The sequence below is a fragment of the Heterodontus francisci genome, chromosome 28 (assembly GCF_036365525.1).
Source record: "Heterodontus francisci isolate sHetFra1 chromosome 28, sHetFra1.hap1, whole genome shotgun sequence".
Lineage (NCBI taxonomy): Eukaryota > Metazoa > Chordata > Chondrichthyes > Heterodontiformes > Heterodontidae > Heterodontus > Heterodontus francisci.
The window spans coordinates 1,603,164-1,621,046 of NC_090398.1; the positions used below are offsets into that span (position 1 = coordinate 1,603,164).

Here is a 17,883-nt window from a genome sequence, read left to right on the forward strand (position 1 = left end):
GTGTTATGTTATTGGACTAATAATCCAGGGTACAGTAGTGTAGAGTGTTATGTTATTGGACTAATAATCCAGGGTACAGTAGTGTAGGGTGTTATGTTATTGGACTAATAATCCAGGGTACAGTAGTGTAGGGTGTTATGTTATTGGACTAATAATCCAGGGTACAGTAGTGTAGAGTGTTATGTTATTGGACTAATAATCCAGGGTACAGTAATGTAGGGTGTTATGTTACTGGACTAATAATCCAGGGTACAGTAGTGTAGGGTGTTATGTTATTGGACTAATAATCCAGGGTACAGTAGTGTAGGGTGTTATGTTATTGGACTAATAATCCAGGGTACAGTAGTGTAGGGTGTTATGTTACTGGACTAATAATCCAGGGTACAGTAGTGTAGGGTGTTATGTTATTGGACTAATAATCCAGGGTACAGTAGTGTAGGGTGTTATGTTACTGGACTAATAATCCAGGGTACAGTAGTGTAGGGTGTTATGTTATTGGACTAATAATCCAGGGTACAGTAGTGTAGAGTGTTATGTTACTGGACTAATAATCCAGGGTACAGTAGTGTAGGGTGTTATGTTACTGGACTAATAATCCAGGGTACAGTAGTGTAGGGTGTTATGTTACTGGACTAATAATCCAGGGTACAGTAGTGTAGAGTGTTATGTTACTGGACGAATAATCCAGGGTACAGTAGTGTAGGATGTTATGTTACTGGACTAATAATCCAGGGTACAGTAGTGTAGGGTGTTATGTTACTGGACTAATAATCCAGGGTACAGTAGTGTAGGGTGTTATGTTACTGGACTAATAATCCAGGGTACAGTAGTGTAGAGTGTTATGTTACTGGACTAATAATCCAGGGTACAGTAGTGTAGGGTGTTATGTTACTGGACTAATAATCCAGGGTACAGTAGTGTAGGGTGTTATGTTACTGGACTAATAATCCAGGGTACAGTAGTGTAGAGTGTTATGTTACTGGACTAATAATCCAGGGTACAGTAGTGTAGGATGTTATGTTACTGGACTAATAATCCAGGGTACAGTAGTGTAGAGTGTTATGTTACTGGACTAATAATCCAGGGTACAGTAGTGTAGGATGTTATGTTACTGGACTAATAATCCAGGGTACAGTAGTGTAGGGTGTTATGTTACTGGACTAATAATCCAGGGTACAGTAGTGTAGGGTGTTATGTTATTGGACTAATAATCCAGGGTACAGCAGTGTAGAGTGTTATGTTACTGGACTAATAATCCTGGGTACAGTAGTGTAGGGTGTTATGTTACTGGACTAATAATCCAGGGTACAGTAGTGTAGGGTGTTATGTTATTGGACTAATAATCCAGGGTACAGCAGTGTAGAGTGTTATGTTACTGGATTAATAATCCAGGGTACAGTAGTGTAGGGTGTTATGTTACTGGACTAATAATCCAGGGTACAGTAGTGTAGAGTGTTATGTTATTGGACTAATAATCCAGGGTACAGTAGTGTAGAGTGTTATGTTATTGGACTAATAATCCAGGGTACAGTAGTGTAGAGTGTTATGTTATTGGACTAATAATCCAGGGTACAGCAGTGTAGAGTGTTATGTTATTGGACTAATAATCCAGGGTACAGTAGTGTAGGGTGTTATGTTACTGGACTAATAATCCAGGGTACAGTAGTGTAGAGTGTTATGTTATTGGACTAATAATCCAGGCTACAGTAGTGTAGAGTGTTATGTTATTGGACTAATAATCCAGGGTACAGTAGTGTACGGTGTTATGTTATTGGACTAATAATCCAGGGTACAGTAGTGTAGGGTGTGATGCTAATGGACTAATAATCCAGGGTACAGTAGTGTAGAGTGTTATGTTATTGGACTAATAATCCAGGGTACAGCAGTGTAGAGTGTTATGTTACTGGATTAATAATCCAGGGTACAGTAGTGTAGGGTGTTATGTTACTGGACTAATAATCCAGGGTACAGTAGTGTAGAGTGTTATGTTATTGGACTAATAATCCAGGGTACAGTAGTGTAGAGTGTTATGTTATTGGACTAATAATCCAGGGTACAGTAGTGTACGGTGTTATGTTATTGGACTAATAATCCAGGGTACAGTAGTGTAGAGTGTTATGTTATTGGACTAATAATCCAGGGTACAGTAGTGTAGAGTGTTATGTTACTGGATTAATAATCCAGGCTACAGTAGTGTAGGGTGTTATGTTACTGGACTAATAATCCAGGGTACAGTAGTGTAGGGTGTTGGGTCATTGGACAAATAATCCAGGGTACAGTAGTGTAGGGTGTTATGTTACTGGACTAATAATCCAGGGTACAGTAGTGTAGGGTGTTATGTTACTGGACTAATAATCCAGGGTACAGTAGTGTAGGGTGTTATGTTACTGGACGAATAATCCAGGGTACAGTAGTGTAGAGTGTTATGTTATTGGACTAATAATCCAGGGTACAGCAGTGTAGAGTGTTATGTTACTGGATTAATAATCCAGGGTACAGTAGTGTAGGGTGTTATGTTACTGGACTAATAATCCAGGGTACAGTAGTGTAGGGTGTTATGTTGCTGGACGAATAATCCAGGGTACAGTAGTGTAGGGTGTTATGTTACTGGACTAATAATCCAGGGTACAGTAGTGTAGGGTGTTATGTTACTGGACTAATAATCCAGGGTCCAGTAGTGTAGGGTGTTATGTTACTGGACTAATAATTCAGGGTACAGTAGTGTAGGGTGTTATGTTACTGGACTAATAATCCAGGGTACAGTAGTGTAGGGTGTTATCTTAATGGACTAATAATCCAGGGTACAGTAGTGTAGGGTGTTATGTTACTGGACTAATAATCCAGGGTACAGCAGTGTAGGGTGTTGGGTCACTGGACAAATAATCCAGGGTACAGTAGTGTAGGGTGTTATGTTACTGGACTAATAATCCAGGGTCCAGTAGTGTAGGGTGTTATGTTACTGGACTAATAATTCAGGGTACAGTAGTGTAGGGTGTTATGTTACTGAACTAATAATCCAGGGTACAGTAGTGTAGGGTGTTATGTTACTGGACTAATAATCCAGGGTCCAGTAGTGTAGGGTGTTATGTTACTGGACTAATAATTCAGGGTACAGTAGTGTAGGGTGTTATGTTACTGAACTAATAATCCAGGGTACAGTAGTGTAGGGTGTTATGTTACTGGACTAATAATCCAGGGTACAGTAGTGTAGGGTGTTATGTTACTGGACTAATAATCCAGGGTACAGTAGTGTAGGGTGTTATGTTATTGGACTAATAATCCAGGGTACAGTAGTGTAGGGTGTTATGTTACTGGACTAATAATCCAGGGTACAGTAGTGTAGAGTGTTATGTTATTGGACTAATAATCCAGGCTACAGTAGTGTAGAGTGTTATGTTATTGGACTAATAATCCAGGGTACAGTAGTGTACGGTGTTATGCTATTGGACTAATAATCCAGGGTACAGTAGTGTAGGGTGTGATGTTAATGGACTAATAATCCAGGGTACAGTAGTGTAGAGTGTTATGTTATTGGACTAATAATCCAGGGTACAGCAGTGTAGAGTGTTATGTTACTGGATTAATAATCCAGGGTACAGTAGTGTAGGGTGTTATGTTACTGGACTAATAATCCAGGGTACAGTAGTGTAGAGTGTTATGTTATTGGACTAATAATCCAGGGTACAGTAGTGTAGAGTGTTATGTTATTGGACTAATAATCCAGGGTACAGTAGTGTACGGTGTTATGTTATTGGACTAATAATCCAGGGTACAGTAGTGTAGAGTGTTATGTTATTGGACTAATAATCCAGGGTACAGTAGTGTAGAGTGTTATGTTACTGGATTAATAATCCAGGGTACAGTAGTGTAGGGTGTTATGTTACTGGACTAATAATCCAGGGTACAGTAGTGTAGGGTGTTGGGTCATTGGACAAATAATCCAGGGTACAGTAGTGTAGGGTGTTATGTTACTGGACTAATAATCCAGGGTACAGTAGTGTAGGGTGTTATGTTACTGGACTAATAATCCAGGGTACAGTAGTGTAGGGTGTTATGTTACTGGACGAATAATCCAGGGTACAGTAGTGTAGAGTGTTATGTTATTGGACTAATAATCCAGGGTACAGCAGTGTAGAGTGTTATGTTACTGGATTAATAATCCAGGGTACAGTAGTGTAGGGTGTTATGTTACTGGACTAATTATCCAGGGTACAGTAGTGTAGGGTGTTATGTTGCTGGACGAATAATCCAGGGTACAGTAGTGTAGGGTGTTATGTTACTGGACTAATAATCCAGGGTACAGTAGTGTAGGGTGTTATGTTACTGGACTAATAATCCAGGGTCCAGTAGTGTAGGGTGTTATGTTACTGGACTAATAATTCAGGGTACAGTAGTGTAGGGTGTTATGTTACTGGACTAATAATCCAGGGTACAGTAGTGTAGGGTGTTATCTTAATGGACTAATAATCCAGGGTACAGTAGTGTAGGGTGTTATGTTACTGGACTAATAATCCAGGGTACAGCAGTGTAGGGTGTTGGGTCACTGGACAAATAATCCAGGGTACAGTAGTGTAGGGTGTTATGTTACTGGACTAATAATCCAGGGTCCAGTAGTGTAGGGTGTTATGTTACTGGACTAATAATTCAGGGTACAGTAGTGTAGGGTGTTATGTTACTGAACTAATAATCCAGGGTACAGTAGTGTAGGGTGTTATGTTACTGGACTAATAATCCAGGGTCCAGTAGTGTAGGGTGTTATGTTACTGGACTAATAATTCAGGGTACAGTAGTGTAGGGTGTTATGTTACTGAACTAATAATCCAGGGTACAGTAGTGTAGGGTGTTATGTTACTGGACTAATAATCCAGGGTACAGTAGTGTAGGGTGTTATGTTACTGGACTAATAATCCAGGGTACAGTAGTGTAGGGTGTTATGTTACTGGACTAATAATCCAGGGTACAGTAGTGTAGGGTGTTATGTTACTGGACTAATAATCCAGGGTACAGTAGTGTAGGGTGTTATGTTACTGGACTAATAATCCAGGGTACAGTAGTGTAGGGTGTTATGTTAATGGACTAATAATCCAGGGTACAGTAGTGTAGGGTGTTATGTTACTGGACTAATAATCCAGGGTACAGTAGTGTAGGGTGTTATGTTAATGGACTAATAATCCAGGGTACAGTAGTGTAGGATGTTATGTTATTGGACTAATAATCCAGGGTACAGTAGTGTAGGGTGTTATGTTACTGGACTAATAATCCAGGGTACAGTAGTGTAGGGTGTTATGTTAATGGACTAATAATCCAGGGTACAGTAGTGTAGGATGTTATGTTATTGGACTAATAATCCAGGGTACAGTAGTGTAGGATGTTATGTTATTGGACTAATAATCCAGGGTACAGTAGTGTAGGGTGTTATGTTATTGGACTAATAATCCAGGGTACAGTAGTGTAGGGTGTTATGTTAATGGACTAATAATCCAGGGTACAGTAGTGTAGGATGTTATGTTATTGGACTAATAATCCAGGGTACAGTAGTGTAGGGTGTTATGTTATTGGACTAATAATCCAGGGTACAGTAGTGTAGGGTGTTATGTTATTGGACTAATAATCCAGGGTACAGTAGTGTAGGGTGTTATGTTAATGGACTAATAATCCAGGGTACAGTAGTGTAGGATGTTATGTTATTGGACTAATAATCCAGGGTACAGTAGTGTAGGGTGTTATGTTATTGGACTAATAATCCAGGGTACAGTAGTGTAGGGTGTTATGTTAATGGACTAATAATCCAGGGTACAGTAGTGTAGGATGTTATGTTATTGGACTAATAATCCTGGGTACAGTAGTGTAGGGTGTTATGTTAATGGACTAATAATCCAGGGTACAGTAGTGTAGGATGTTATGTTATTGGACTAATAATCCAGGGTACAGTAGTGTAGGGTGTTATGTTATTGGACTAATAATCCAGGGTACAGTAGTGTAGGGTGTTATGTTATTGGACTAATAATCCAGGGTACAGTAGTGTGGGGTGTTATGTTACTGGACTAATAATCCAGGGTACAGTAGTGTAGGGTGTTATGTTATTGGACTAATAATCCAGGGTACAGTAGTGTAGGGTGTTATGTTACTGGACTAATAATCCAGGGTACAGTAGTGTAGGGTGTTATGTTACTGGACTAATAATCCAGGGTACAGTAGTGTGGGGTGTTATGTTACTGGACTAATAATCCAGGGTACAGTAGTGTAGGGTGTTATGTTATTGGACTAATAATCCAGGGTACAGTAGTGTAGGGTGTTATGTTACTGGACTAATAATCCAGGGTACAGTAGTGTAGGGTGTTATGTTATTGGACTAATAATCCAGGGTACAGTAGTGTAGGGTGTTATGTTATTGGACTAATAATCCAGGGTACAGTAGTGTAGGGTGTTATGTTACTGGACTAATAATCCAGGGTACAGTAGTGTAGGGTGTTATGTTACTGGACTAATAATCCAGGGTACAGTAGTGTAGGGTGTTATGTTACTGGACTAATAATCCAGGGTACAGTAGTGTAGGGTGTTATGTTATTGGACTAATAATCCAGGGTACAGTAGTGTAGGGTGTTATGTTATTGGACTAATAATCCAGGGTACAGTAGTGTAGGGTGTTATGTTATTGGACTAATAATCCAGGGTACAGTAGTGTAGAGTGTTATGTTACTGGACTACTAATCCAGGGTACAGTAGTGTAGGGTGTTATGTTACTGGACTAATAATCCAGGGTACAGTAGTGTAGGGTGTTATGTTACTGGACTAATAATCCAGGGTACAGTAGTGTAGAGTGTTATGTTATTGGACTAATAATCCAGGGTACAGTAGTGTAGGATGTTATGTTACTGGACTAATAATCCAGGGGACAGTAGTGTAGGGTGTTATGTTAATGGACTAATAATCCAGGGTACAGTAGTGTAGGGTGTTATGTTACTGGACTAATAATCCAGGGGACAGTAGTGTAGGGTGTTATGTTAATGGACTAATAATCCAGGGTACAGTAGTGTAGGGTGTTATGTTAATGGACTAATAATCCAGGGTACAGTAGTGTAGGGTGTTATGTTACTGGACTAATAATCCAGGGTACAGTAGTGTAGGGTGTTATGTTACTGGACTAATAATCCAGGGTACAGTAGTGTAGGGTGTTATGTTACTGGACTAATAATCCAGGGTACAGTAGTGTAGGGTGTTATGTTACTGGACTAATAATCCAGGGTACAGTAGTGTAGGGTGTTATGTTATTGGACTAATAATCCAGGGTACAGTAGTGTAGGGTGTTATGTTATTGGACTAATAATCCAGGGTACAGTAGTGTAGGGTGTTATGTTAATGGACTAATAATCCAGGGTACAGTAGTGTAGGGTGTTATGTCACTGGACTAATAATCCTGGGTACAGTAGTGTAGAGTGTTATGTTATTGGACTAATAATCCAGGGTACAGTAGTGTAGGGTGTTATGTCACTGGACTAATAATCCTGGGTACAGTAGTGTAGAGTGTTATGTTATTGGACTAATAATCCAGGGTCCAGTAGTGTAGGGTGTTATGTTATTGGACTAATAATCCAGGGTACAGTAGTGTAGGGTGTTATGTTACTGGACTAATAATCCAGGGTACAGCAGTGTAGGGTGTTATGTTATTGGACTAATAATCCAGGGTACAGTAGTGTAGGGTGTTATGTTACTGGACTAATAATCCAGGGTACAGTAGTGTAGGGTGTTATGTTATTGGACTAATAATCCAGGGTACAGTAGTGTAGGGTGTTATGTTACTGGACTAATAATCCAGGGTACAGTAGTGTAGGGTGTTATGTTAATGGACTAATAATCCAGGGTACAGTAGTGTAGTGTGTTATGTTATTGGACTAATAATCCAGGGTACAGTAGTGTAGGGTGTTATGTTACTGGACTAATAATCCAGGGTACAGTAGTGTAGGGTGTTATGTTACTGGACTAATAATCCTGGGTACAGTAGTGTAGGATGTTATGTTAATGGACTAATAATCCAGGGTACAGTAGTGTAGGGTGTTATGTTACTGGACTAATAATCCAGGGTACAGTAGTGTAGGGTGTTATGTTACTGGACTAATAATCCAGGGTACAGTAGTGTAGGGTGTTATGTTACTGGACTAATAATCCAGGGTACAGTAGTGTAGGGTGTTATGTTACTGGACTAATAATCCAGGGTACAGTCGTGTAGGGTGTTATGTTATTGGACTAATAATCCAGGGTACAGTAGTGTAGGGTGTTATGTTAATGGACTAATAATCCAGGGTACAGTAGTGTAGGGTGTTATGTTACTGGACTAATAATCCAGGGTACAGTAGTGTAGGGTGTTATGTTATTGAACTAATAATCCAGGGTACAGTAGTGTAGGGTGTTATGTTATTGGACTAATAATCCAGGGTACAGTAGTGTAGGATGTTATGTTATTGGACTAATAATCCAGGGTACAGTAGTGTAGGGTGTTATGTTATTGGACTAATAATCCAGGGTACAGTAGTGTAGGGTGTTATGTTAATGGACTAATAATCCAGGGTACAGTAGTGTAGGGTGTTATGTTACTGGACTAATAATCCAGGGTACAGTAGTGTAGGGTGTTATGTTATTGGACTAATAATCCAGGGTACAGTAGTGTAGGATGTTATGTTATTGGACTAATAATCCAGGGTACAGTAGTGTAGGGTGTTATGTTATTGGACTAATAATCCAGGGTACAGTAGTGTAGGGTGTTATGTTAATGGACTAATAATCCAGGGTACAGTAGTGTAGGGTGTTATGTTATTGGACTAATAATCCAGGGTACAGTAGTGTAGGGTGTTATGTTAATGGACTAATAATCCAGGGTACAGTAGTGTAGGATGTTATGTTACTGGACTAATAATCCAGGGTACAGTAGTGTAGGGTGTTATGTTAATGGACTAATAATCCAGGGTACAGTAGTGTAGGGTGTTATGTTACTGGACTAATAATCCAGGGTACAGTAGTGTAGGGTGTTATGTTAATGGACTAATAATCCAGGGTACAGTAGTGTAGGGTGTTATGTCACTGGACTAATAATCCAGGGTACAGTAGTGTAGAGTGTTATGTTAATGGACTAATAATCCAGGGTACAGTAGTGTAGGGTGTTATGTTACTGGACTAATAATCCAGGGTACAGTAGTGTAGGATGTTATGTTAATGGACTAATAATCCAGGGTACAGTAGTGTAGGGTGTTATGTTACTGGACTAATAATCCAGGGTACAGTAGTGTAGGGTGTTATGTCACTGGACTAATAATCCAGGGTACAGTAGTGTAGAGTGTTATGTTAATGGACTAATAATCCAGGGTACAGTAGTGTAGGGTGTTATGTTAATGGACTAATAATCCAGGGTACAGTAGTGTAGAGTGTTATGTTACTGGACTAATAATCCAGGGTACAGTAGTGTAGGGTGTTATGTTACTGGACTAATAATCCAGGGTACAGTAGTGTAGGGTGTTATGTTACTGGACTAATAATCCAGGGTACAGTAGTGTAGGGTGTTATGTTACTGGACTAATAATCCAGGGTACAGTAGTGTAGGGTGTTATGTTAATGACTAATAATCCTGGGTACAGTAGTGTAGGGTGTTATGTTACTGGACTAATAATCCAGGGTACAGTAGTGTAGGGTGTTATGTTACTGGACTAATAATCCAGGGTACAGTAGTGTAGGGTGTTATGTTACTGGACTAATAATCCAGGGTACAGTAGTGTAGGGTGTTATGTTAATGGACTAATAATCCAGGGTACAGTAGTGTAGGGTGTTATGTTACTGGACTAATAATCCAGGGTACAGTAGTGTAGGGTGTTATGTTACTGGACTAATAATACAGGGTACAGTAGTGTAGGGTGTTATGTTACTGGACTAATAATCCAGGGTACAGTAGTGTAGGGTGTTATGTTAATGGACTAATAATCCAGGGTACAGTAGTGTAGGGTGTTATGTCACTGGACTAATAATCCAGGGTACAGTAGTGTAGAGTGTTAAGTTAATGGACTAATAATCCAGGGTACAGTAGTGTAGGGTGTTATGTTAATGGACTAATAATCCAGGGTACAGTAGTGTAGGGTGTTATGTTAATGGACTAATAATCCAGGGTACAGTAGTGTAGGGTGTTATGTTACTGGACTAATAATCCAGGGTACAGTAGTGTAGGGTGTTATGTTACTGGACTAATAATCCAGGGTACAGTAGTGTAGGGTGTTATGTTACTGGACTAATAATCCAGGGTACAGTAGTGTAGGGTGTTATGTCACTGGACTAATAATCCAGGGTACAGTAGTGTAGGGTGTTATGTTACTGGACTAATAATCCAGGGTACAGTAGTGTAGGGTGTTATGTTAATGGACTAATAATCCAGGGTAGAGTAGTGTAGGGTGTTATGTCACTGGACTAATAATCCAGGGTACAGTAGTGTAGGGTGTTATGTTAATGGACTAATAATCCAGGGTACAGTAGTGTCGGGTGTTATGTTTTTGGACTAATAATCCAGGGTACAGTAGTGTAGGGTGTTATGTCACTGGACTAATAATCCAGGGTACAGTAGTGTAGAGTGTTATGTTAATGGACTAATAATCCAGGGTACAGTAGTGTAGGGTGTTATGTTAATGGACTAATAATCCAGGGTACAGTAGTGTAGGGTGTTATGTTAATGGACTAATAATCCAGGGTACAGTAGTGTAGGGTGTTATGTCACTGGACTAATAATCCAGGGTACAGTAGTGTAGGGTGTTATGTTAATGGACTAATAATCCAGGGTACAGTAGTGTAGGGTGTTATGTTAATGGACTAATAATCCAGGGTACAGTAGTGTAGAGTGTTATGTTAATGGACTAATAATCCAGGGTACAGTAGTGTAGGATGTTATGTTATTGGACTAATAATCCAGGGTACAGTAGTGTAGGGTGTTATGTCACTGGACTAATAATCCAGGGTACAGTAGTGTAGAGTGTTATGTTAATGGACTAATAATCCAGGGTACAGTAGTGTAGGGTGTTATGTTAATGGACTAATAATCCAGGGTACAGTAGTGTAGGGTGTTATGTTATAGGACTAATAATCCAGGGTACAGTAGTGTAGGGTGTTATGTTTTTGGACTAATAATCCAGGGTACAGTAGTGTAGGGTGTTATGTCACTGGACTAATAATCCAGGGTACAGTAGTGTAGAGTGTTATGTTAATGGACTAATAATCCAGGGTACAGTAGTGTAGGATGTTATGTTATTGGACTAATAATCCAGGGTACAGTAGTGTAGGGTGTTATGTCACTGGACTAATAATCCAGGGTACAGTAGTGTAGAGTGTTATGTTAATGGACTAATAATCCAGGGTACAGTAGTGTAGGGTGTTATGTTAATGGACTAATAATCCAGGGTACAGTAGTGTAGGGTGTTATGTTATTGGACTAATAATCCAGGGTACAGTAGTGTAGGGTGTTATGTTAATGGACTAATAATCCAGGGTACAGTAGTGTAGGGTGTTATGTTATTGGACTAATAATCCAGGGTACAGTAGTGTAGGGTGTTATGTTATTGGACTAATAATCCAGGGTACAGTAGTGTAGGGTGTTATGTTAATGGACTAATAATCCAGGGTACAGTAGTGTAGGGTGTTATGTTATTGGACTAATAATCCAGGGTACAGTAGTGTAGGGTGTTATGTTATTGGACTAATAATCCAGGGTACAGTAGTGTAGGGTGTTATGTTACTGGACTAATAATCCAGGGTACAGTAGTGTAGGGTGTTATGTTACTGGACTAATAATCCAGGGTACAGTAGTGTAGGGTGTTATGTTACTGGACTAATAATCCAGGGTACAGTAGTGTAGGGTGTTATGTCACTGGACTAATAATCCAGGGTACAGTAGTGTAGGGTGTTATGTCACTGGACTAATAATCCAGGGTACAGTAGTGTAGGGTGTTATGTTAATGGACTAATAATCCAGGGTACAGTAGTGTAGGGTGTTATGTCACTGGACTAATAATCCAGGGTACAGTAGTGTAGGGTGTTATGTTAATGGACTAATAATCCAGGGTACAGTAGTGTAGGGTGTTATGTTAATGGACGAATAATCCAGGGTACAGTAGTGTAGGGTGTTATGTCACTGGACTAATAATCCGGGGTACAGTAGTGCAGGGTGTTATGTTACTGGACTAATAATCCAGGGTACAGTAGTGTAGGGTGTTATGTTACTGGACTAATAATCCAGGGTACAGTAGTGTAGGGTGTTATGTTACTGGACTAATAATCCAGGGTACAGTAGTGTAGGGTGTTATGTTACTGGACTAATAATCCAGGGTACAGTAGTGTAGAGTGTTATGTTATTGGACTAATAATCCAGGGTACAGTAGTGTAGGGTGTTATGTTACTGGACTAATAATCCAGGGTACAGTAGTGTAGGGTGTTATGTTACTGGACTAATAATCCAGGGTACAGTAGTGTAGGGTGTTATGTTACTGGACTAATAATCCAGGGTACAGTAGTGTAGGGTGTTATGTTAATGGACTAATAATCCAGGGTACAGTAGTGTAGGGTGTTATGTTACTGGACTAATAATCCAGGGTACAGTAGTGTAGGGTGTTATGTTACTGGACTAATAATCCAGGGTACAGTAGTGTAGGGTGTTATGTTACTGGACTAATAATCCAGGGTACAGTAGTGTAGGGTGTTATGTTACTGGACTAATAATCCAGGGTACAGTAGTGTAGGGTGTTATGTTAATGGACTAATAATCCAGGGTACAGTAGTGTAGGGTGTTATGATATTGGACTAATAATCCAGGGTACAGTAGTGTAGGGTGTTATGTTATTGGACTAATAATCCAGGGTACAGTAGTGTAGGGTGTTATGTTAATGGACTAATAATCCAGGGTACAGTAGTGTAGGGTGTTATGTTACTGGACTAATAATCCAGGGTACAGTAGTGTAGGGTGTTATGTTACTGGACTAATAATCCAGGGTACAGTAGTGTAGGGTGTTATGTTACTGGACTAATAATCCAGGGTACAGTAGTGTAGGGTGTTATGTTACTGGACTAATAATCCAGGGTACAGTAGTGTAGGGTGTTATGTTATTGGACTAATAATCCAGGGTACAGTAGTGTAGGGTGTTATGTTAATGAACTAATAATCCAGGGTACAGTAGTGTAGGGTGTTATGTTATTGGACTAATAATCCAGGGTACAGTAGTGTAGGGTGTTATGTTAATGGACTAATAATCCAGGGTACAGTAGTGTAGGGTGTTATGTTATTGGACTAATAATCCAGGGTACAGTAGTGTAGGGTGTTATGTTAATGGACTAATAATCCAGGGTACAGTAGTGTAGGGTGTTATGTTATTGGACTAATAATCCAGGGTACAGTAGTGTAGGGTGTTATGTTATTGGACTAATAATCCAGGGTACAGTAGTGTAGGGTGTTATGTTAATGGACTAATAATCCAGGGTACAGTAGTGTAGGGTGTTATGTTACTGGACTAATAATCCAGGGTACAGTAGTGAAGGGTGTTATGTTACTGGACTAATAATCCAGGGTACAGTAGTGTAGGGTGTTATGTTATTGGACTAATAATCCAGGGTACAGTAGTGTAGGGTGTTATGTTACTGGACTAATAATCCGGGGTACAGTAGTGTAGGGTGTTATGTTACTGGACTAATAATCCAGGGTACAGTAGTGTAGGGTGTTATGTTACTGGACTAATAATCCAGGGTACAGTAGTGTAGGGTGTTATGTTACTGGACTAATAATCCGGGGTACAGTAGTGTAGGGTGTTATGTTATTGGACTAATAATCCGGGGTACAGTAGTGTAGGGTGTTATGTTACTGGACTAATAATCCGGGGTACAGTAGTGTAGGGTGTTATGTTACTGGACTAATAATCCAGGGTACAGTAGTGTAGGGTGTTATGTTACTGGACTAATAATCCAGGGTACAGTAGTGTAGGGTGTTATGTTACTGGACTAATAATCCAGGGTACAGTAGTGTAGGGTGTTATGTTATTGGACTAATAATCCAGGGTACAGTAGTGTAGGGTGTTATGTTACTGGACTAATAATCCGGGGTACAGTAGTGTAGGGTGTTATGTTACTGGACTAATAATCCAGGGTACAGTAGTGTAGGGTGTTATGTTAATGGACTAATAATCCAGGGTACAGTAGTGTAGAGTGTTATGTTACTGGACTAATAATCCAGGGTACAGTAGTGTAGGGTGTTATGTTATTGGACTAATAATCCAGGGTACAGTAGTGTAGGGTGTTATGTTACTGGACTAATAATCCAGGGTACAGTAGTGTAGGGTGTTATGTTACTGGACTAATAATCCAGGGTACAGTAGTGTAGGGTGTTATGTTACTGGACTAATAATCCAGGGTACAGTAGTGTAGGGTGTTATGTTACTGGACTAATAATCCAGGGTACAGTAGTGTAGGGTGTTATGTTACTGGACTAATAATCCAGGGTACAGTAGTGTAGGGTGTTATGTTACTGGACTAATAATCCAGGGTACAGTAGTGTAGGGTGTTATGTTATTGGACTAATAATCCAGGGTACAGTAGTGTAGGGTGTTATGTTACTGGACTAATAATCCAGGGTACAGTAGTGTAGGGTGTTATGTTATTGGACTAATAATCCAGGGTACAGTAGTGTAGGGTGTTATGTTACTGGACTAATAATCCAGGGTACAGTAGTGTAGGGTGTTATGTTACTGGACTAATAATCCAGGGTACAGTAGTGTAGGGTGTTATGTTACTGGACTAATAATCCAGGGTACAGTAGTGTAGGATGTTATGTTAATGGACTAATAATCCAGAGTGCAGTAGTGTAAGGTGTTATGTTACTGGACTAATAAACCAGGGTACAGTAGTGTAGGGTGTATTGTGACTGGACTAATAATCCAGGGTACGTTAGTTTTGGGGTTATATTACAGTATTCTCTCATTACTGACCCTCCGACGGTGTTGCACTCCCTCGGTACTGACCCTCCGACGGTGTTGCACTCCCTCAGTACTGATCCTCCTACAGTGCAGCACTCCCTCTGTACTGACCCTCCAACAGTGCAACAATCCGTCACTACTGACCCTCCGACTCTGCAACACTCCCTCAGTACTCTCCTTCCGAGTGTGCAGCACTCCCTCAGTACTGACCCTCCGACAGTGCAGCACTCCCTCAGTACTGACCCCCCGACAGTGCAGCACTCCCTCAGTACTGACCCTCCGACAGTGCAGCACTCCCTCAGTACTGACCCCCCGACAGTGCAGCACTCCCTCAGTACTGACCCTCTGACAGTGCAGCACTCCCTCAGTACTGACCCCCCGATAGTGCAGCACTGCCTCAGTACTGACCCTCCGACAGTGCTGCTCTCCCTCAGTACTGACCCTCCGACAGTGCAGCACTCCCTCAGTACTGACCCTCTGACATTACAGCACTGCCTCAGTACTGACCCTCCGACAGTGCTGCTCTCCCTCAGTACTGACCCTCCGACAGTGCAGCACTCCCTCAGTACTGACCCTCTGACATTACAGCACTGCCTCAGTACTGACCCTCCGACAGTGCTGCTCTCCCTCAGTACTGACCCTCCGACAGTGCAGCGCTCCCTCAGTACTGATCCTCTGACAGTGCAGCACTCCCTCAGTACTGACCATCAGACAGTGCTGCTCTCCCTCTGTACTGACCCTCTGACAGTGCAGCACTCCCTCAGTACTGACCCTCTGACATTACAGCACTGCCTCAGTACTGACCCTCCGACAGTGCTGCTCTCCCTCAGTACTGACCCTCCGACAGTGCAGCGCTCCCTCAGTACTGATCCTCTGACAGTGCAGCACTCCCTCAGTACTGACCATCAGACAGTGCTGCTCTCCCTCAGTACTGACCATCAGACAGTGCTGCTCTCCCTCTGTACTGACCCTCTGACAGTGCTGCTCTCCCTCTGTACTGACCCTCTGACAGTGCTGCTCTCCCTCAGTACTGACCCTCTGACAGTGCAGCACTCCCTCAGTACTGACCCTCCGACAGTACAGCACTCCCTCAGTACTGACCCTCCAACAGTGCAGCACTCCCTCAGTACTGACCCTCCGACAGTACAGCACTCCCTCAGTACTGACCCTCCGACAGTGCAGCACTCCTTCAGTACTGACCCTCCGACTGTACAACACTCTATATTGTACAGGATTCAGGTGGTACGTGCTGTGTTGTGCTATCATGATCTTTCTCCAATGCCGGTGATCACATCTCCCTCGGCGATCTTGTTTTTGCTCTGATATTAAATGCCGACCTGCAAAAACAGCTCCCGGCGTTTCAGCTGACAGTCACAATGTCAAAATAAAAAATAACCTCCCACATACCTGTTTACTGCCTTTTATCCAACTGTGAATCCCCTGGGATTAACCGAGCACCCGAACTATCGGAACCAGGAATCTTCATTTCCCCCTCACCCTCGCTGCTGCTCGGTCAGGAGCTACCCTGAGCCGCAGCCCTTTCGGATGTTGATCCACTGCAGTAGGCATCGCCAGCCGTTTCCATGTCGTCTCCAGAGCCGGTGAGGGTCGCGGAAGGGCAGGTGAGTTGTTTTTCAAGAAAGAAATACTTTTTCAAATTAATTTCTGCATGGGACAATATTAGAGAGCATCGTGTAGTATCGTTCCGTGAAATTAAAGGTGATTAAGAGAGAAGATGAGAGTGGATTGGGGGGGGTGGGGGTGTCATTGAAATTAAAGATGATTAAAGAGCAGGGTCGGAAAGTTTGGAGGGGAGGGTATGGAGGGGTGAGGAGTGGAGGGTGGACAGAGGGGAGAGGAGGAGAGTTGAGGGCAGCGGCATAGAACAGAGTTGAGGAATGGAGCGGGGGAGCGGGGTAGAGGGGAGAAGAGGAGAGACGGGGAGAGGAGGGGAGAGATTGGAGGAGTGGGGAGTGTCGGGGATTAGTGGGGAGGGGAATGCAGGGAGTACTGGACACCACTTTTCCAGGGAAAAGAGCCCACAGCCCGTTCACCCTCCCTGGCAGGTGTGTCATGTCAACATGATCTGGTTAACACGGAACGTTGGCTTGCCGCCAAGAAATAAAACAAGCTGGCAGTTGTTCAGTTGTTTATCAATGAATAACCTGCACACTCTCTGGGGAGGATGATGGGAGCTTGTAGCATTGCCAACATCTCACCAATTAAATATTGGGAAGAATGAATTGTCTTGACAGAAATTCCGTTCCCCAGCTACCGACTCCATCCCTTCTCCCTGGCAACTGTTTTGAGTCTGAACCAGTCTGTTCGTAGACCTCGGGGTCAGAAGAGGCGACAGGGATGGTGTAGATAAAAGGCATTGAAGTGGATGATCATCCTTGATCATACTGAATGGCGGGACAGGCCTGATGGGCTGAACGGCCCACTCCTGCTCCTATATGTTCTTATTTTAACCTGAGACGAGCTTCGGGCCACATCTCCGCACCATGACTAACACCGCATATTCCCACGTCCGTAACATCGCCCGTCTCCGCCCCTGTCACAGCTCATCCACTGCTGAAACCCTCATCCCTATCTCTGTAACCTCCTCCAGCCCCTACAACCCTCCCTATCTCTGTAACCTCCTCCAGCCCCGACAACCCTCCCTATCTCTGTAACCTCCTCCAGCCCCTACAACCCTCCCTATCTCTGTAACATCCTCCAGCCCCTACAACCCTCCCTATCTCTGTAACATCCTCCAGCCCCTACAACCCTCCCTATCTCTGTAACATGCTCCAGCCCCTACAATCCTCCCTATCTCAGTAACCTCCTCCAGCCCCTACAATCCTCCCTATCTCAGTAACCTCCTCCAGCCCCTACAACCCTCCCTATCTCTGTAACCTCCTCC

At 42.1% G+C, this 17,883-nt stretch overlaps 1 protein-coding gene across 1 annotated transcript in view; it reads right to left on the reverse strand.

Annotated features, from left to right (window-relative positions):
- Positions 1-17,517, reverse strand: part of LOC137385187 (pre-mRNA-processing factor 19-like) — a 68,776-nt gene extending 51,259 nt beyond the window's left edge. Inside the window, exons 1-2 of the mRNA XM_068060173.1 lie at positions 17,451-17,517; positions 16,503-16,643 (exon numbers count right to left, since the gene is read on the reverse strand). Of these exons, the coding sequence (XP_067916274.1) occupies positions 16,503-16,643; positions 17,451-17,517 (208 nt within the window). The remainder of the gene's footprint in view (positions 1-16,502; positions 16,644-17,450) is intronic.
- Between the last annotated feature and the right edge of the window lie 366 nt (positions 17,518-17,883).